This window comes from Cucumis melo, chromosome 6, assembly GCF_025177605.1.
Source record: "Cucumis melo cultivar AY chromosome 6, USDA_Cmelo_AY_1.0, whole genome shotgun sequence".
In the NCBI taxonomy this organism is placed as follows: Eukaryota; Viridiplantae; Streptophyta; class Magnoliopsida; order Cucurbitales; family Cucurbitaceae; genus Cucumis; species Cucumis melo.
The window spans coordinates 31,472,368-31,492,749 of record NC_066862.1 but is presented as its reverse complement, the minus strand read 5'-3'; the positions used below and the strand labels follow the sequence as shown (position 1 = coordinate 31,492,749).

At 31.0% G+C, this 20,382-nt stretch overlaps 2 protein-coding genes across 2 annotated transcripts; one reads left to right on the top strand and one right to left on the bottom strand.

The window, feature by feature from the left end:
• Window positions 1-3,133: 3,133 nt before the first annotated feature.
• LOC103491024 (DEK domain-containing chromatin-associated protein 4) lies at window positions 3,134-12,364 on the bottom strand. The gene is made up of 12 exons (XM_051086544.1): window positions 12,191-12,364; window positions 9,112-10,088; window positions 8,993-9,026; window positions 8,455-8,534; window positions 8,209-8,268; window positions 7,942-8,052; window positions 6,755-6,835; window positions 6,570-6,653; window positions 5,274-5,727; window positions 4,948-5,060; window positions 3,962-3,992; window positions 3,134-3,579 (listed from the first exon to the last, which is right to left on the bottom strand). Exons 1-12 carry the CDS (start codon window positions 12,222-12,224, stop codon window positions 3,410-3,412), a joined length of 2,229 nt encoding a protein of 742 aa, XP_050942501.1. The 5' UTR covers window positions 12,225-12,364; the 3' UTR covers window positions 3,134-3,409.
• A 1,699-nt stretch (window positions 12,365-14,063) lies between these two features.
• Window positions 14,064-16,470, top strand: LOC103491023 (uncharacterized). Its single transcript, XM_051086543.1, has 3 exons — window positions 14,064-14,261; window positions 15,332-15,472; window positions 16,274-16,470. The coding sequence occupies exons 1-3, from the start codon at window positions 14,064-14,066 to the stop codon at window positions 16,304-16,306; spliced, it is 372 nt and encodes a 123-aa protein (XP_050942500.1). The 3' UTR covers window positions 16,307-16,470.
• The last annotated feature ends 3,912 nt before the right edge of the window (window positions 16,471-20,382 follow it).

Genomic DNA, 20,382 nt, shown 5'->3' with positions numbered 1-20,382 from the left:
ATAGAGCTTTATAGTTTAAATGTGATTTAAATATTAAAAATATAAATATGGATTCATATTTGGAAGCTCAGAATTGATGGAAAAGGTCAAAATTGTAAAAAGTTAAAGTGTTGACTTTTAACTTTCAAAAAATCAAACTTTGACTGGCTTTATATTCAAATGTGATTTGGCTTTATATTCAAATGTGATTTGAATTTCAGAAAATAAATGTGGATTCATGTTCGGGAGGTCAAAATTAGTCAAGATTGACAAAATGGTAAAAAGTCAAAATGTTGACTTTTGAATTGAAAAAGTCAAAGTTTGACATTGACTTTAATGGTCAAATGACCAAAATGCCCTTGGACTAAGTTAGTGGAAAAATCCAACATTTTGTTTGATAATCCCACTCCCACTGGCACTTAGTGGTATAGGTGACTACATGAGATGTAAACACCTAGTACACGAAGTTCTACTAATTGTTAGTGGATTATTAGGTATTAAGATTTATTAAACTAATTACATTCAATTTTGCATGTAATTAGTCTATAAATTGAGTATTTTTCATATTGAACAAAATTTTTTTGCCAATTTTATAATTTTGAATTACAAAATAAATTTTTTTCCTCTAAAATTTCAACCTAATTATGCTTTATATCTAAGTGAGATATAATTGATTTGGTACTATATTCATTTCTTATTATATCATTTCTTCCAACATTGTGCTCTATTTAAATAAGCGTCTTTCAGAACTTCACTCGCTCATTCAAATTAAAAAAATTACTAAAAATTGTTTTACGAAAATAGGACAATTTGGTAAATTGAATATACGAAACTTGTGTATTATATTTAGAACAATTTTTTAAATATATATATATATATATATAAAACAATTCATAACACTACTTACATAATTCTTCCCCCAAACACATATTGTCATAACACTTTCTCTATCACCCTACCCACGTAACTTTTCCCTTCTCTCAAACACGTATTATGATAAAACTAGATTTATCGTAACACTAACCTTTCATAACCCAACTCTTCCCCCAAACGATCTCTAAAGGTTTTAATCTTCAAAATAACACTTATCAAAAGCATGTATCAACAACCTATTGATATATTCACAATATCTCGAAGTTCTTAGTTATTTCAATTTATAAGTTTAACATAGTTGCAATAAAATTGACAATTGTTTTGATTTTCAAGACAACGCTTATTTGAAATGTGACTTAACTACGTAGACTTTTCTGCAACATCTTGAAGTTTTTAATTGTTCCAATTCTTAAGTTTGGTTATAGAATTTGACTTTTTCTTTTTTTTGGTTTGAACATTATTATTGTATACAATATACTCTATATCTAAGTGAGACGTAATTGATTTAGTACTATATCCATTTGTTATTATATCATTTCTTCCAACATTGATAAGCGCCTTTCAGAACTTCACTCATTCAACCTCTAAACTTTCATAAGCGAACTTAGGTTTCCAACTTTTATTTTATTTTTTTGAAAATTGTCTATCCATCCTTTATAATCACCTATTTTATTAATCAATGTTTAAAAGATTTTATACAAATATAAGAATTGAATACATGAATGACTTTCGAATGAAAATTTAATAAAATTTACATTGATTCATCAATAACAATTTAACATAACAGAAATTATTATATTCCTTTTGTTAAAATCGTACCTTGGGCTTTTAACTTTGTATCCTATTCTATTTCAGTTTTTAATTCTTTAAAAGTATCTATTTTAGTTCCCATGGTTTGGAGAAAAAAAAAGTTACTTTAATCCTTAGTAGGTGTCTAAATTATTCATCACATTAATTCTATTGTTAAATAAAAAAATAAATCTAGCTAATCTATTCTATAGATTTTTTATACCAACGAAGAAACATAATCAACACACGTGAATCAAATAAATCCAAATTAAAAACTAATTTTGTTACATTTTTTCTCCAAAACTTAAATCTCTTTTATCCTCTCCCAACTCCCCACCCTTTACTACTTTTTTCTTCAAATTGAAATCTTGAAACAAATGTCGTTCAAATTAGAAAAAAAAAACTAAAAATATCGGTGTTTACATCCACGATCGGATAGACGTCAATTTTGTTTTTATGTGAATGAATTGCATCTAGCATATGAAAATGAAGTCGAATGATAATGCGCTAAAATAGTGAAACAACTAACTTTTTTATTTCTTCGATAAAACATCAATTTACTATCCAATCTTTAATTAAAAATTGAAGAGACGTTTGCAAAAATAGCAAAAAAACTCATAACCCTACGATATATCTAATTACTTATTATATTTATCATATTTGTAATATGCAAAAAAAAAAGTATTACAGACTAGTTCTTTTCAAAAACAAATTGTCATCCGATGCAATTTCTCAAAATTAAAATTCTAAATTATTAAAAATGATTACATCTTATCTGACGTCTTAATCATTAAAATATAATTACAATCTCATCCATCCGCTAAAAGAGTTAACAAAACAATAGAAACAAAATTTAAAAACTAAAAAAGACAATTTTAAAAAGTTCGAAAGCCAAAGTAAAATAAGATTAAAAAAAAAAAAAAGATCTTTGTGCCAATTAATGCTCCTACAAACAAATTCAAAGTTGAAATTAATACTATTAATTCTCATGGAATAAACAAAAGTACTATCAAATGCAAAACTCAAGAATAAAATAGTTAATTTTAAGAACTCAAAGTGAGATACAATCTAAAATTTTCAATCGCATACTTTAGTAATGGAAACAATGAATGTAAGGTCGTTCTTTGTTTTTTTATTCCCTGAAATTAGATGAAAGGTTTGCAATAATGGTAGAAATTGAAGCAATAGGTCCAATGTTATTTGGAACTACCACCATGCAAATACCAAGTAGATTTCCAAAATCAACAATCGACCTCTCCAGTTACTTGAAGTGCCAATCAAATAATAAAGTGCAAAGAACAAAGAAAATGTGTTGAAGACGACAAAGATGGGCCAAACAAGAAAGTGAAGTGAAGAGCATATTAAAACATGCCAAAGCCGAAAAGATGAAAATAGGGAATAATCTTACAATAGGCCTAAAACCACCTGAAGGCTAAGCAAGCCCTTCCACTTCCACTTCCACTTCCACTTCCACTTCCACTTCCACTTCCACTTCCTTAATGGTCAGTATATATATATATATATTCATGGAATTATTATTCCCAACAGATTTTATATCAGTATAAAAAGAAGGTGCAATATTTGCAACACCCTATATAAAGTAACAACTAACCTTGTTTTCTAATAAAAACACTAACCTTTTCATTAGCAGTAAACATGATGATGATACCAACAAATAAATTACATCCACCTTTACAACAGACTCAACTTTTTAGGGCTTTTTCCATATATGTTAGACAAATCCCATGGCGGGCCAACACTCTTGGACTCAAGTTTCCACCTCTCGACCTGATGCTGCCTGTTTACCATCCTTCTCAGCATCGCCTTCGCCTCCATCTTCTTCGTCTTCTGCTTCGTCTGCCAGTTTTGTCAGCTCTTCTTGGATCATGAGTTTTATCGATGACTTTTGTGTGGTGAGATCCATCTTGAATTGCCGAGCTGAGATCCAAAAGCAAATTAGAGCTACCATTTTGTTTTAGGATGTGCATGGAAAGGGTTTTCAACATCCTACAAATTAATTGTTTTCTTTTTTTTTTTACTGAAATGCTACTCTTTGTTAAAAATTAATGCGTTTCGTTTACTTTCAGAAAAATGTATTAGTTTAGAACGACTATCCAAACATAATTCAAAACCAAACAGATTTATTGAGATTCACTACAGAGAGTACAATTATTTGTACTATTTGTTGTTAGATATCTCAAATTGGTGGGAAACAAGAAGCTAAACCAATCAAAAGACCTCTCCTGCGAGGATGAAATGCAGCACTTGTAAATTGTAAACTCAATAAACCACAAAATATGCTAATAGGTAAGAAACGTACCAAGCTGCTTCAGAATGTCCGTGAAGGTCGCCTGCGTTAGACAAATAACACACGTGTCATTTGGCAATTGCACAAGGTAATGGTCCGACATTGCCATTCAAAGCAGCATGAAATGTAATAATTTTCAACAAACAGTTACAAAAACCAAGGGGGTGGGGTTTTGGCTGTGGAGTTGATAAGCCATGGAATATGTTGGAGTTGGTAAGTTTGTGTTTTAAGGTGTAGAGTTGTAAAGATCAAGTATCTCAATAATTGTGAAAAGTAAAATTAAAAAAATAAGATGGAGTTATTTAGTAAATGTGAAAAGTCAAGACGGAAGGGAATATTGAAATCCTTGGTAAATGTGAAAAAAACAATAATAAATAAATATGAGAAGATTGAGTTACTTGATACTACAAGTTCAATAGTAGCACTATTGAAGTTGAGTTGTTTACACCAACTTAAGAAGTTGGTAGGCCAAATAGTCCTTAGGGTAAAATGCAGGCCATTTTACACAAGCCAACATATAGAAACTATTGTGTATTCAATCCTCAACTCATTTTCTTGTCTTTCTCCAAACTTTAGGCTAGTCATCTTTCGAAGTCACCAATAATGTGTAGAACAACTGTTGCCTTATCAACCACTTTTTGGAAGCATCATTAGGCCTTTTGGTGCTGCTTATTGCAGAACACTAAATACAAAACAGTGAATATGCATGTGTGCTCTACTACGACTGTTAAAAGTTATCATCCGTTGGCATTAACAGAAGAAAAAATCTAAAAGCTCAGATATGCATATATTTAATCCCAACCATCAACCGTCCACTTGAGAAGAGATGAAGTCTGTCAATGCTTGAAAGCATATAATAGCAGTTCTATAACCAACAGCACCGAATGAATGGAATCCAACAGTCAGAAAACCATGCAGATTTGGAACTAAATATCAAGTATAGAAATGATATTGCCAACTAAACTTGGTTGATTGGTATGGATAAATTTGATACTTACCGTAGTAAAGTCAACTACTTTAAGAATTTCACATATAGCTTCCCTGAGCTCATCATCACTTGGCCTTGATTTTTCCTCCTTGGTTTTATCTTTCCCTTTCACAACCTTTTTCCCTAAAACATAGAACATAGGTATAAATAAATAATGCAGTGTACATCGCAGTCTCCATAATCTCTTTAGGGTCCCGAACAGATCAATATAATACGAAAAAATTTGGCTTTCAGAAGAATAATAATGAAAAGCAACAACTTTTTTATTTATATATCCCAAGCAAAAAATGGAACAAAATAAAAAGAAAAGAAAAGGCAATGAAACATGAAAGATACCAGGTTTCTCCTTGTTAGCAGATTTTGATGGAGTAGAGGCCTTGTTCTCTTTCTCACTATTCTTCTTCCTAGAGAATACCTTTGGACTAGCATCAATATCATCAACCTTAGCACGACTTGCTGCTAACTTCTTTGCTGAAGATTTTGCTGAATCAGATTTATTGGAACCTGTAACTTTCTTGCTTCTTGCTTTTCCCACAGATCCCTTCTTTTTTGATGAAGTTTTTGTACTTGCTCTGGGTCTTTCTTCCTCAGATTCATCAGTTGGGTCATTGATATCTTCACTTTCTGGCTGCTCGGACACTTCTTCATCAGATTTTTCTGTGGTTCCATTCTTCTCATTCTCCTTGTCATTATCCTCTTCTGCTTCCTTCTCTTCTTCTGACTCATCATCTTCATCGCTTGAATCTTTTGTCATCTCAGATCTTGCACTATTCCCCCTCTTTCTACGACTCTAGAGTCAACCCAAAAATAAAAATAACGTAGTTAAGCTATCAGAAATCTTATACTTCTAGATCAACTATCCCAAACTAAAGATTTAGAATTGTGATTAGTAAAGAGAGGTCTCGGGAGGCCTCTTGTATCAATATAAAATAAATAAGAAAAGACAGCACTCCAAGCACTGCGTGAGGAGGCAAGTGTTCTCCCGTCTTTCCTCAGAGCCAGTTAAAGGTACTCTCTTAACCAAGGGAGACCCGTTGTATGCCCTTCCCTAGACAGACATCTATTTGTTCAGAAACAATAACCACCTAAAGTACGTTATTGTGTTTGCTAATACAAATGAGACCCACATTCACGCACACAACAAATTCTACTTCACTCCCAAGTCCTATATTTTTGGAATATAGACGGGCATTAGAACGCCACCACAAAGAAAATATTAAATAATAAATAATAATAATAATTTAAAAACCCCATAACAAAGGGATCCCCAATCTAGAAGAGTGAGAACTAAGAATTTATAACGGCAACAATTTTCATAAATATTGGAATGCAAGGACAGTGAACAAAACAAATAGTTTTTTTTTAGGAAAACAAAAAACAAGAAGAAGAAAGTATATTTTCATGAAGCCAACATAACTCACAATTTCCTCAAGCATCATAAAAACAAAATGCACCATCAATTATACCGGAACTTGATATATCTACCTTCTACTGAAGACAAATACATAACAGGAAAGTGTTAAAACAAAACCTAGATCCAGAAACGGACAGTGCAGGAGTGATGGGAATTTGGTATAAACAAGGCCAAGAAATAATTCACCAACTGCACTCTCAGAGAGATAAGAATGCCACCTTTGCTGAACTTTTTGAGCCACTGTCTCCAGGAGTTGATATCCCTCCTTTCACTGCTCGTTTACGCTTTTTACCCTTGCTCGACTGTGATTAACCACAAAAAAATTAAAGAACTAGATCCAGACTTGAGTAAATAGCATTCAATTGGGAAGATTAAGTTCTTTTGCAACCAGGAGGGGGGAAACCTTTTCTTTTTCCGCAAGGAGGACAGTAGTTGTAGCGTGAGGAGCTATTAAAAATTCTACAAGCTTGCCAATAATATCTTCCTGAAACATGTTAAATAATTAACATCAAACTTATGCAATGGAAAAAAATATATTATATACATGCATTCTATGTTTTGAAAAAGAAAACAAGACCTTTTGAGTTTCAATGTTAAAAATCTCCCCAACATTCCTTTCTCCAAATACCATTTATAAGAACAATGCCAACAAATTCTTTCCATCTAGCAATGACACAAGAAATTGTTTACTTTAATTTATTCTAGAGTTTATTCATTAGTCTACAGTTTTAAATTAGTGAATTAATGTGCTATGATTTTAAACTAAATCAATAAAAGCATTTGGTCAGCAGCTGTAAAAGTTGTATCAATTTCTTTTTCTTCAATTTATTTTCATGGATGGCCTCATGCTTAATAAAACAAGGTTGTTCTTGTCATTAAATAAATTAGAGACGTGAATAGTTTTCTAATAAGAAAACAACCCCAATATACCCCAATTAACCCTAAAAATGAACAAAAAAAAACCCATTTTAGAATGATAAAAACTAACAGATAACAGATAATTACATTAAAATATCCTTAACAACTCCCACTAAATCACTTAAACTGCTGATTGATCTCTTAAATATTACATTAAATATTAGGGTTGGCAGCCAAACCTAGTATAACTCAATTGGCATACAACTATCTTAGTAACCACAAGGTTTAAGAAAAAGAGAACAAAAAGGTTGGTGGTTGTCAAACTTTGAACCATAACCTAAACTACTACCACTAAATCACTTTTCCTGAAAAATTCTTTTACACTTTACGGAATGAGTCCAATAGAAAGAAATTCCTAGACTACTCAATAAACAACCAAGGCTAATTATGGAACGAACATTTGGTATATGACCAATTAGTGATGACTGCATATGATATTAATAAACAATGAATCCCATTTGAATTAAATCCTCAATTTTAGGATACAAATTTAAAAAAAAAAAAAAAAAAAAAAAAAAAAAAAACCTGTTCATGTTTGAATATTACAATTTGAGGACTTATTAGATCTGAAATTTTCACTCAGTACTATCTACGAACTTCGTACAGAAAACCATCCCAAATGCAGACTAGCCCTTGGGTTGCAAGTACAGCAACAAAGATAATTGGACATACCTTCCTTGTGGTGGCCTTCGCAACAGGAATATCTAGCACATCACACAATTCCAATAATTTCTCTTTATTACACTTGTCAAATTTTTCTTTGACTTTATTCTTTTGTTTTTCCTGCAAAGATAATGGAATTTGTATCAACACAAAAGTCCTGAGAAATCTTATTTTATGAAAACAAAAAACTGAAACTGAAACTTCTAATCCTGATAATTACTGATGGCTCCTAGTTAAAAAAACATTTCATACTGGTACCACATACAATTTTTTTACCTCATCTCCATGCCACACAAAACCTGAAAACCTGGATATGTTGCTCTTAATCTGAAATGCCTGGAGGAAAAGTAGGAAAGAAGGAACATATCTTAGATGCAAATACTCCTTAAGTACATTACTGAGAAGTTGTAAACCAGAACATCAGAAACACCAAAGCTCGTAACATGCATGTGTACCTTCAGGAATTACTCACCATGGAACTAGATGATTAACCTATGAGAAAACCACTAAATCATTAGTTACCTTTCCTCTCCTTCCAAATAGAATTGTATGAAGCAGCCTGAAGATGTCATCAGTCTTCTTCCTTGATAATTTGAAGGCCACTAAAACAAAAGGGCTCCTTTTTCAGGGTTCATCAACGTATATATATTATTCGTTATTCATCATATCAGTAAATAAGTAGCATATGCAGAAAGCAAAACAAATTGTGACTTGAAACAGAACAATTTTGTAGTTTGTACTGCCTCATTACTTCAGTTGTTATTTCAGAAAACAATCCAACGCATGAAAAAATTTAATAAAAAAAATGAAGGGGAAAAGAAATAGTGCTCATACTTTTAGAAAAGGTAACTTTTCTCTTTAGTTGATAAAAAGGAAAAAGTAATGAATCTTCCAAAGATGGTGACTTAACAATTATTCTTGAAAGAAATCTGAGCAACAAATGAAGGGAATGCCAAACCACAATAAACAATAGACTATCATAAACATGTTGGAGAAAATTATATAAAGCAAAATGGGAAGCACGACAACAAAGTGGAAGATGGTTTCAAATTGCACATACCATTGGGTATATCTTTAAGTGGAGTACCACGACCCTGCAGTTTCCAACAAAAAGAAGTGGAATCAATTACCCAGAAAGCACACTAAACAGTCTAGAAAAGAAATATGTATATATAATACCTTTTCGATATGGAATTCCTTCACAGCATATCTTTCTATAGATGCCACCAACCTTTCAACTGATTTACGCTCACGTACAGGGCGATCAACAATGGGAGTCCTGATCTCTGCCTCCTCCTTTTCATCCTCTTCATTGTTTCCTTTTGATTTAACAGCACCCTTTCTCCTTCTTCCTTTCTTTGTTTTTTCTTCATTGGGATCTTTATCCTTCATTTCCTTGTCATCCTCTTCCATATGGCTGTCAACCTTCTCTACCCCATCTTTGGCATCCTTAGTTCCTTCATCTTTCGCATCCTCAGTTCCTTCATCTTTGGAATCCTCAGTTCCTTCATCTTTGGAATCCTCAGTTCCTTCATCTTTCGCATCCTCAGTTCCTTCATCTTTCGCATCCTCAGTTCCTTCATCTTTCGCATCCTCAGTTCCTTCGTCTTTCGCATCCTCCATTTCTTCATCTTTGGCACCCTCAAATTCTCCATCTTTAGCACTCTCATTCTTGTCATCTTTGACATCTATATTGTCTGCATCTTTGATATCCATATTTTCTTCATCGTTCTTCGCATTTGGAATCACATCTTCCTCCATTGCCTGAATTTTAGCTTCCTCCTTTTCATCCTTCACGTTTTCTGCATTGATTTCCTTATCTTCCTTGACCTTACGTTCTTCTTCCATTTTCGTGACCTCTGCCTCAACAACAACACCCTCCTCAATTTCCGTTTCTTTCACTCCATTTTCATCCCCCTTAGGCACAGTCTCATTGGTTTTCTCCAGTTCAATGGTTCCATTTGTCACAGTCTCAACGGTATTTGTCATTTTGTCATCTTCAGTTTTTCCATTTTCAACGGTCTCAACACTGTTTTTCATTTTATCTTCTTTATTATTTCCATTTTGCACAGTCACCGTCTCAACTGTATTTGTTTTTAAATCTTCTCCTTTGGCTTCATTTTTTGTATTCTCAACGGTAATTTTTGCTGTATCTTCTGCACCCATGATCAATTTAGCTCAAAATTAAATCTATAGAGAGCCACAATCTCTTCACTTGCACATCTTCACCTACTCACATGAATAAATGACAAAAAATATAGAAATAAATTACCGTCCAATATGAATGCTAATCAAGAAAAGGCAAATATCATGTCGAAGAAAATGTATTATGGAAAGTGAAACTGAAATAGAAATCCAGTTTATTGGAACTAATGCTATTGCTCTTGAGGACACCCAGCTCTTTATAATAATTCTCCAAACAGATAAACAAAAGAGTAGGTCTAAGTCTAAAATTTGTGATTACCAATCGATTCAATACTAGATCGGTAGTTTTTTTTGTAGGGCTACACTACCTACCTACTTCAAAAGAGAGTGTCTTAAATTATTATGCCGCTGTAGAAGAATATCAGAATCTTTAAGGTTCTTAATGTGTCAATCTGAACATACTAACCTGCAAACAAACATTTTTTATAGGGAATACTGGAGGATGGAAGAGGAAGATAACTTATGATGTACAATGATTTAAAACCATGAATAGATAAAAAAAATTACATTTTGTTTGGAATGAGATAAGGCTGTTATTAATGAAGCTAAAACATTTTGTTCAACATTATCTTTTGCCACATGTATGTATTTGGTTTTACTTAACAATTTCTATAGATGTAAATGTTCCCACCCTTGTGAACATTATAGTCTTCTTTAATTTACAATTGGAGGTCCTTTTTGCAATCCAATCTCCAACGGTGGCTATATTTCATTCAACAATGAAATTCTTTGTTTCTTCAAAGGAAAAAACTAAAACTCTTTCTCAAAGTACGAACTATAAACAAAAATAGAATGAACATTTTTCCACAATGCTCATATTACAAATGACAACTTCATAAGGATAGATAACAATATATTCCATTTTAAGTGAATTCAATTAAACAATTTTGGAATAAAATTGGCTCAAGTGTAAATTGATCCCTAATCGTTTTAAAAGTTAGGGGTGCTTTAAGGTTTCTTCTTCTTGTTCTTTTCTTTTTGTCCATTGGATGAAATGTTTTTAGGTTCCAATTTGACCTCTACAATTTAATTGAATCTCATAAACCATGGGTATCATTACAAGTTGTTATCGTAAAGGAAATGTGGCACATTCTCTATCTGGTATTTATATCAGCGGTGGCTTTACGTGTGGAGATAAAGTATGGTTTAAGGATGACTTGTAAGGCATACGCAAACCATGAAACGGTATCCTAACCAGATTCAATTTCATGTTTTTAAATTCACTTGAATTCAATGAATTCATATTTAGAAGGTTTACTTATGACAAACAATATAGATATTGTATTCGTATTCTGTGACTCAAGACGGGAAAAGTTTTAAAATAGAAATTACGTATTTTCAATGTTCTCATATTCTAAATCTCCAATCAAAGATATATTAAGAAAAAAAAAGTAAAAAATATGGACAAAAACACTGCTTCCCACCAAATTCCTAAGCTTTGAGAACAACCCATTAGTAATGTGAATGAATACAAGATCTGGATCCATCTTTGTGTTCCATACAATTTTAACTAAATCATAACAAATAATTCACTTCAAATCTGAACATAAGTACTAAAAGAATCACTTCAAATGATCAAATCTAATAGCATTTCAAATTGTTCAGAAATACACAGAAAATTAAGAAAAGACAGTAACATAAACTCGAACCAACAAAAAGACAATAACGCACAGTAGTTACACTAGAAGGAGAACACAAAAAAAAAACACCATAATCAGCAACAGCATCACAGCTATCTTCAATTCAACTAAGAAATTCCAACAGTGTGGAGTACATAAAGATGCATCATGCATGACATTCATTCCACAAAAGTAAAACAAAATCGACACAAAGAATTCAGGCTTAGAGCTGAAAGCCACAGACAAAAACAGCTACGGAGACTAAAATCACTCAAAATCCAAAAAGAAAATACAATATAAGCACAGGAACATCCGAAACCCTAATCCTAGAAATCCAGGACATTTCACAGAAGCAAACCCTCAAAATTGAGAGGTTTGAAGCAGCATAAAAGCCCTAAAAGAGAAGAGGACAGGCGTAAGAAGCTGAAACTTACTAAATTTCAAAGCTTCTGTAATGGATTCAAGCATCGAACAGAGAAAGTCGTCGGAGTTCTACTGTCTCACTGTCGCTCTCTCTCTCTCTCTCAGTTCCGTAGACAATTATTTTTGGTTTTTTTCGGTTTCGTTTCGTATTTGGTTTTTTTCTTTTTTTCTTTTTTTTTTTAAATAAAATAAGTGAAGTCTCCTTCTTTGAATATTTATACTTCGGACCTCAACTCCGGAATTTACAAGCAGTTTAATGCCACGTTGGAGACTTTTGTCAGCTGACGTGTAAGTTCTTTTTTTTTAGCGTGGAAGAGAAGATGGACGGATAGGATGGAAAATAAATGGCATCGGAATATTGGAGGGTTTGGATCTGAAGTCTGTTTGTTCCTCGAGGATCGCAGGGCCCACACAACATTGGCCATTTTTTGTATGAAATTTGGACGACGGGGGCTTTGTGTTTTGTGACGTGGCGGAAAGCTAACCGTTGAAACCGTTTATTTCCTCTTTAACATATTAGAAAAACTTGTGAGTTGAATCACACTGACATAGTTTTGAGTGAATAAGGAATTTTGAGGATGAGTTTGTTTGTTGTTGGAGAACATTTCAGATTGAATTGTATTTGAGTTTAAACATGATAATATGGAAGAAAAATAATAAAGTATATGATTATATGTTAGCATTATGTGGAGTGGATTAAATTATATGGAAGAAAAATAATTTGTTAAGTGGTAAACTGTGATTGAAATTGTACAATTGGGTGTGATTCAAATTCACTCCAATATTTTCTTTTCACAAATGTCCATGTTTAGAAAAATTTCCACTTTGTCGATGACTTAATGAAACCTAAACTATATTTAACATTAGAAGTATGCCCTTTCAATTATTTTTGTAATAATGGATAATGAAAAAATCTAATAACGGTGAAAATTTAGGGTTTTCCAAATTAGTTTAACATTTTTGTTATAGTGATTAGATTTTATAATATAATAAATATCTTCTCCAAATCTCCTTTTAACTATCTTGCCTATATGTAAATGGGTATATTGTATCTTGTTAATTGATCATTGAAATATACCGAGTGATAAATTTTTCTTAGTTTGTATCTTCTCTTGGTTTTAGAGCAAACTAACATTTGTCTTTTTTTCTCTTCCTAACTTGGATGGCGTTATCCTCATCTCCCTTAACGCTGTCATATTCCTCTACCTCACACTATCTTCTTTCTAACATATCTAATTTGCCTCTTGTTCACCTTGATTCAATAAACTATGTTTAATGGAAATGTTAAATTACTACGATCTTGGATGGCCATGGCCTTTTTATGGTCAAATTGATGAGTCCATTATAATTTCTCACCTCAGCTTCAACCTCTCAACCTTCATCTAGCTAGTGAAACCAATATTTCCCGTCCCAAGAGAAGCTTAACCATAGTATATATACAATGGATGTATCGAGACCAAATTTTGACCACCCTCGTCAATGCTACCCATTCCCCTGCCTTCTCCAACACTACATATGTCTTTAAGACTTCGTAAACTATATTTATCTAATTAGAAATTTGTCATAGAGTCAATTGAACAATGTACACCACAGATCAAAAATCTTGTAGACTAGTTGACCTTAGTTTCTATGATGGTGGAAAATGAAGAAACGTAAGAAAATGGACATATTATGACAGTTCATTCCATCACAAGGGAATAAAAAAATGTCATAAAATGTCAAAGTATGAGTTTTTTTTTGCAAAAAAAAAAAAGAAAACTATATCTTCAGATTTCACAATTGTTGTCGTAAAATGTAAATATATTAAAAAATTAATTAAAAATATTTTTTAATTCAAATTATCAAAAGAAAAGTTATTTTAAATTAAAAAGAAAAAAGGGAAATATGAATAAACCTCTCCATCCCCCTCTTTCCGTCTTGAAATGCAAAAGCCCTTTCCTTCTAAGGTCGCCGTTTGCTCTCCCTGGACGTCGTCGGCCGATCACCATTTGCTCTATGAAACCCTTCGAAGACTGCCACTACCTTCGAATGCTGCCACCTCATTTTCTCTGCATTTCATCTCTTTCCAGATCACTACAAATCGTAAGTCTTAGTTTTCAAATCAATTACATATTTCTACCATTGCGTTTTCACCGCTTCTTCTTTTTCTTTTTATTACTATTCGGATTGTGATGATTACGATTATGATGTTTATTGTCTGGTTGAGATTTATGATTTTTTTTGTGTGGATTTGTTTATTTGTGTTGTTTGTGAAATTGAATGTGGATTCGACTTTGTGTTTTGGTCGACGAGGAAGGCGGAAAAATGAATGTAAAGAAAGGTTTGAATCTATTGGTTTTGATAATTGAATTAGAAGAAATGGTGTTTCAATGATGGAGCGTGTTTGTATTTGGATTTTATTTTTTAATCTTTTGAAGACGAGTGTGTATGGGTGTGTGTGTAATGGTGGAAAATCTGAGAGTCAATTTTAAAAATTAGAAAACTTGAAATTCTTCGATAGGGATTAGTATGGTGGAGAAACATCTGTATCTAGCCCAGTTGTTAGGCTTTTCAAGCCATTCGATGAACAGTTTGTTGATTTTAAGGTACCAAAATTTTTTATTTAATGTGTGTTAAATTTGTAGAATTGACTTATGATTTAATTTTTGCACACTGATTCTTATTGGAGCTGTGAACTTAGAATTTTGATATAGCTAAGTTGGAGAAGTACATTGAAGCATCTAGTATTCCTATTGTAACAGAGTTTAATAATGATCCAATAAATCATGTATACCTTTCCAAGTTCTTCTCCAGTTCTACTGATAAGGTAACATGACATAATCCGTTGTGAGAACCGTTCTTTCTAGTTGAAGAATTGTTTCCATTCTCTGTATTCATCTAATTGTGCACTAATGTTCCCAGCTTGCTTTTTTGCTGTTCAAAAAATGAATGTCTTACTCTTACCTAGTTCATGTCAACTTCTTCTCTTAAATCACCCTTGAACGCAAAAGCTAAAGTTTTCAATTATATAACACAATAATGTTTTTAATAATTTCATTGTTATCTTTCATGCTCAAATAACTTTGGATTTTATTTCCGATGGATTCAAAATAAATATTTTCCGTGGATATAGTAATGAGGTTTGATAAATGTATTTCTGTTTTGTTGTATAGGCCGCTATATTTTTTCTGAACTACACCATCGAGGCTACTAATTCTTTGAAATCCAAGTACCATGAAGTTGTTGAACTGTACAAAGGAGAGGGAATAAGTTTCCTAATTGGAGACAATAAACCCAGTCAAGCTACTTTAAACGTTTGTATTCTTTTTTGTTGTGTGACTGTTTGTAAGCTCTCCATTGTGGCTTACTTGTTTAATACCACCTTATTGATTTATATTAATAGTATCTTGGACGGAAGATCAAGTGCCTATCCTTCTTATGCAAAAAAATGATACGTTTAAGTATGTGAAATTTAATGAATTCGACAGGTTAGTTTGCTACATGATATGTCGTTTCAGACGGCTAAAATGTAAATGCAAATATGTCATGTACGGTTCGTGGTGATCCATTCGGATTTGAATTTTTTTTCACTTTTAGTTACAAGGAACTTAGTAAATTAATGGTATCATAGTTCTGGATGATACTACTTATGTTGTATGTCTCTTTATTTGATTAAAAGAGAGGAAAACAATATGTTTTTGCTTAGAATGTCTCATAGTTCTGGATGATAATTGAATTGCCTTGATGACTGATTCAGTGGTTTGCGTTTTAAACAATATGTTTCTGCTTAGAATGTATGAAGAAGCTAAGGTTTATAGAGTTTGAGGCCATTTTGAAATTTTGTTGTTGGATGGAAAAACAGTTTCATATAATGGTTAGAAGTGGTTAACTCCTTGATTTTAGTTTAGATGACTTCAAAGTTATATTTCTGGGGATGATATATTGAGATATATTATGAACTAATAATTGGATGAAGTAGATTCAATTTATCTCTCCTTTTAACTAAGGGCTAGAATTAGTACCTTGTGTTGGCATTATAAAGGGTAAAACCTTTTTTATATTCTTATATTGATGTGTAGAGTCATACTCTAAAATTTCATTTTGTTTCTTACTAGGTTTTGCAAGAATCCATTGGAGCAATTGATTGATTTATAGGTATTTTTGAAGGTTTGGTAGCAAAACTTTGGTTGGAATGTATTTATTTAAATAGCTTGTTGGTACCAAAACATGTATATTTATTTTACCAACAATTGTACAAATATTACAAAATGTATGTTAACGTATATATATTAAAGCGTTAACGGTTTGTTTCCATATGGGTGTGTTGTATAGTACTTTGTGCTTGAATTAGTATGTATAATGGCAGGGTGGCAAGAAAAACAGGGACTAAAAAAACAGAGCAAGAAACAAATGTAATAAATAAGAGTTTTGTGACATTTATTTTTTGTCATGAAAAACACTAATTGAAACAGTATTTTCAAACTGTCATAATAAACTTTCCATAACTGCTGGAACAATGACTGAAAATAACTGTCATGAATTTTAAATATGACCGCATTTAACTATCATCGTTGGCCATTTTTCTAGTAACGCTTTACGATATAATTTTCAATGGATTGTTCTTTACAACTCCCTTTGCACTTCAACATATACTTAGAAAAAACCACAATTTGTAGTTCTACTTTAAGCTAGAAGAGATCACCTTCCCTTGATTCACACTACAATGGAACTCTCCCTAATACTTATGACACCTTTTTCGAGCACAATGGTAATCCAAATGGAAGATGCAACCATCGAGGTTTGTTTTATGCTAATTCAAACTTTTTTGCAAGTTTGGTTATAACATATGGATCAAGAGATAGAAATCGCAATTAATTTAAGAAAAATTTTAGAAATTAAATTTAAAATATTGTATATGGATAAAATATTTAAAAAATTAACAAATGTCGTTCAATCAACTAGCAATTTTTTAAAATACCAAGTTTATCCTTTAATAAATATCATTGGTAGAAACTATCATCGGTAACCACTATCAATGATAACAATTTAATAGCACATTTCTCAAATTAACAGTTATTAGTGATGACAACAATCAATAATGACAACTATTAGTGATGACTACTATCACTTAAAGCTTTTAATTATGAGAAACCGAGAAAAAGAACCTTTGAAATAGTAGTTTGGTAGGAGTTTTTTAGTCTTTTACAAATTTATATGCTATTTATTCAATTTATTTTATCTATATGTTATATATACAAATATTTTTACTTAAATGTCATTTATGCAACTTGACCTAAATTTTCGTATGGATCTCGTAATTTCGTAATTTCTCAGAGGATCCATTTTTTTTAATTATCATAATATAGACACATTGGGACTTCTTCTATACCCAATTTCGAAAAAGTACATTTGTCGCAAAATTTATTATTCAAATAGTGTAATGTATGTAATTCATCCTCAACTCTAAGATCAATAAAAATATATGATATTAGAAGTAAACGGATAGATCATCGTATCTAAGATACAAAGTGCAACTTTTCTATCGTATTCATTCTTGTCGATGTATTTTTCAATTAATAATAAATGCTAACAAATAATAAAATTGTTTTTTTTTTTTTAAAAATAGAGTATACTCATTTTTGGTATGAAGCGTAAATATTTTAACTGTTTCATTGTTTCTTTTTGCCATTACTTTGATTATATTAACAATATTACTAAAAAGATAACAATTTTTTCCTCCTCTTCTTTTCTTCTTTTGTTGTTCTCTTTTAGTTTATCTTCTTATATTTATATTTTTACCCTTCCAACAAAAGTCCAATTTATTTTTTTAGTTAATTATATATTTTATTTCTTTAAAAAATAAATTTTATTCTAAATTTGATGGTTAAAAAGAATAATTTAATTCTTTTCCGTAGAAGGGAAAAATTTTGAAGGATTAATTATGGTTGAATTATATATTTAGTTCCTAACCATCCTGTTTGTCTTTATTTACTCATTTGACTTTTAATGTTGAGGTTTTCAACTTTTTCTTGGATCAATTATTAGAATACATGGTTTTAATAATTAGTGGAATGTAATTAGATCACCAATTTAGTTCACAAAACATGAGTTTAAAAACCTAATTTTTCAAACAAATGTGTAATTTAACCTTTACTCAATGCTTAATTAAATTCTAATTTCTTTGAAAAATTAAATGAATTAAGCTGAGAAATACATTATTTTAAGAAATAAAGTATTTCTAAGGATAAATTGTTTGAAAGAAAACAAATAAATAACAGCAAATAAAACAGCAAACAAAAAAAGAAGATGTATCGTTTAGGGTATTCCAAGCACATGTTGTCTGGTTCCAACTTTGAATCATCAATCATCATGCGAACTCGTTGATGTAGCGTTTCTCATACGTTGAAAGATATGTAAGAATATTATGAAAAGCTCTTTTATAGATAAGGAATGGTTGTGAGAACAATGGAGAGTCAAAAAATGTGAGATTTATATAGGAAATGTAGGAGAGAAGCTGAGAAATATTGGAGGGATTGGTGGAGGAGAAAAAGAGAAAGAGAGAGAGAGATGGAGAGACTTTTTTTTTTTTTTTTTTTTTTTTTTTTTTTTTTTTTAATTAGGAGAAAATAAACTAAATCAAATTTATAATAAAGAAATAATAATAATAAAAAAAAAAGATTATTGAGAATTATATTTGATTGATTTTAAACGTATTTGAGATAATCAAAGTCTAAGATTGATCAGATGCCTTTCTATTCATACAAAAAAGATTTGATCATTCCAAATTATTTTATTACTTCACATATAATATGAATATTAAAACTTCTCAAAGTTTATTCTTTCGAGAGTGTAAAAACGAAAATTGTTAAAAATGATAAATTTGACAAAATATTTATAAAATACAACAAAATTTTAGATTCTATCAATGATAGATGTTAATAGACACTGATATCCTTCTATCAGTCATATTGATAGACAGTAGTAAAAGTCTATCGATGTCTATTATCGATAGAATCCAAAATTTTGTTATATGTTATAAATATTTTAGTTTAGTTTACGATGTCTCGGGTAAAAATGGAGAAAAGAAAATGATTTTTTTTTTTTTTTATTTAAGTTGATGAGTTTAAATTATGAAAACACATGAAATTATAGCTGAGGAAAGGACTATGACCGAATAAAATAAGATCATATCTAAAGTAGATTAATAATGGAGAAGAGGATAAAGGGAGAGAATGACATGCAATGATTTTACACGAAACATTAAGGGCAAGAGTAGAACAATTCCACTATATAAGATATGAGTTATAAACTTATTATTAAGAAATGCAAAGTTCTCTTTAATTAAAAGAAGAAACTCTCTCTAATTTGTTAGAGATTTTAGAATGGTTTCACAACTCTAGGTCCCTCCTATTTATAGTCGAGAGAAAATGTCACTAAGCAATTAATCCAAGGGTTAAATTCATCTTGATAGATATGCAGGACCCAATTCTCTCCTTGTGAAAGATCTAATAAATTGACATTAATCAAAGTGTAAAAATCAATAACCCAAACTTGTTTCCAAGAAACTTCTAGAACAATTATAAGAATATTTATTGATAATTTCCAATCATTATAAAATATAAAATCTCATGTCAATTACTATTGCCCTCCACCGTACTCGATGTCCTCTCATGTCATTCTTCCCTAAACCCTAAACCCTAAACCCTAAATAATAATAATAATAATAATAATAACAATAATAAATAAATAACATTTTTCCTTTTCATTTCCATTTCCTATTCATATTCTAAGAGGATGTTTGAGGTAAGGTGTGAAATAATGAGAGACAAAAGTTTTAAAGCCTAAGAGGTCGTTTGGAGTGAGAAAAGTGAGAAATATGTAAAATTATAATAATCACTTCATACTATTTTAAAATTCTCAATTAACTATACTATAAAAAAAATTTATTTATTTGTTGTAGGGTTTGCTATTTCATTCTCATACTAAAATAATCTATATCACAAACTTATACTATTATAACTCAAAAACTTAATTACAAAATTTTTAATATCGTCAATGATAGATTTCGATCTTTTATTTCGTTAATCGAAGAAAATGTAAAAAGGAAGGTGTGTTAGTTGATTGTATATTAATAAATTTAATCATTCAAAATAAATAGAAGAGAAATCTATAATATAAAATAAAAAGGAAAGGAAATGAATGCAGTAATTGATAGGTCAATGAG

Excerpts from the sequence above, each read along its gene's own strand:
- LOC103491024 (XM_051086544.1), bottom strand. The coding sequence starts at position 12,224 with ATGCTTGAATCCATTACAGAAGCTTTGAAATTTA. Across the intron at positions 8,535-8,992 it reads ACTTAAAGATATACCCAATG|TGGCCTTCAAATTATCAAGG; the intron begins GTATGTGCAATT and ends CTTTTGTTTTAG. Across the intron at positions 8,269-8,454 it reads TATTTGGAAGGAGAGGAAAG|GCATTTCAGATTAAGAGCAA; the intron begins GTAACTAATGAT and ends CTTTTCCTCCAG.
- LOC103491023 (XM_051086543.1), top strand. The coding sequence starts at position 14,064 with ATGAATAAACCTCTCCATCCCCCTCTTTCCGTCTTGAAATGCAAAAGC. Across the intron at positions 14,262-15,331 it reads TTTCCAGATCACTACAAATC|GCCGCTATATTTTTTCTGAA; the intron begins GTAAGTCTTAGT and ends TTTGTTGTATAG. Across the intron at positions 15,473-16,273 it reads CCAGTCAAGCTACTTTAAAC|GTTTTGCAAGAATCCATTGG; the intron begins GTTTGTATTCTT and ends GTTTCTTACTAG.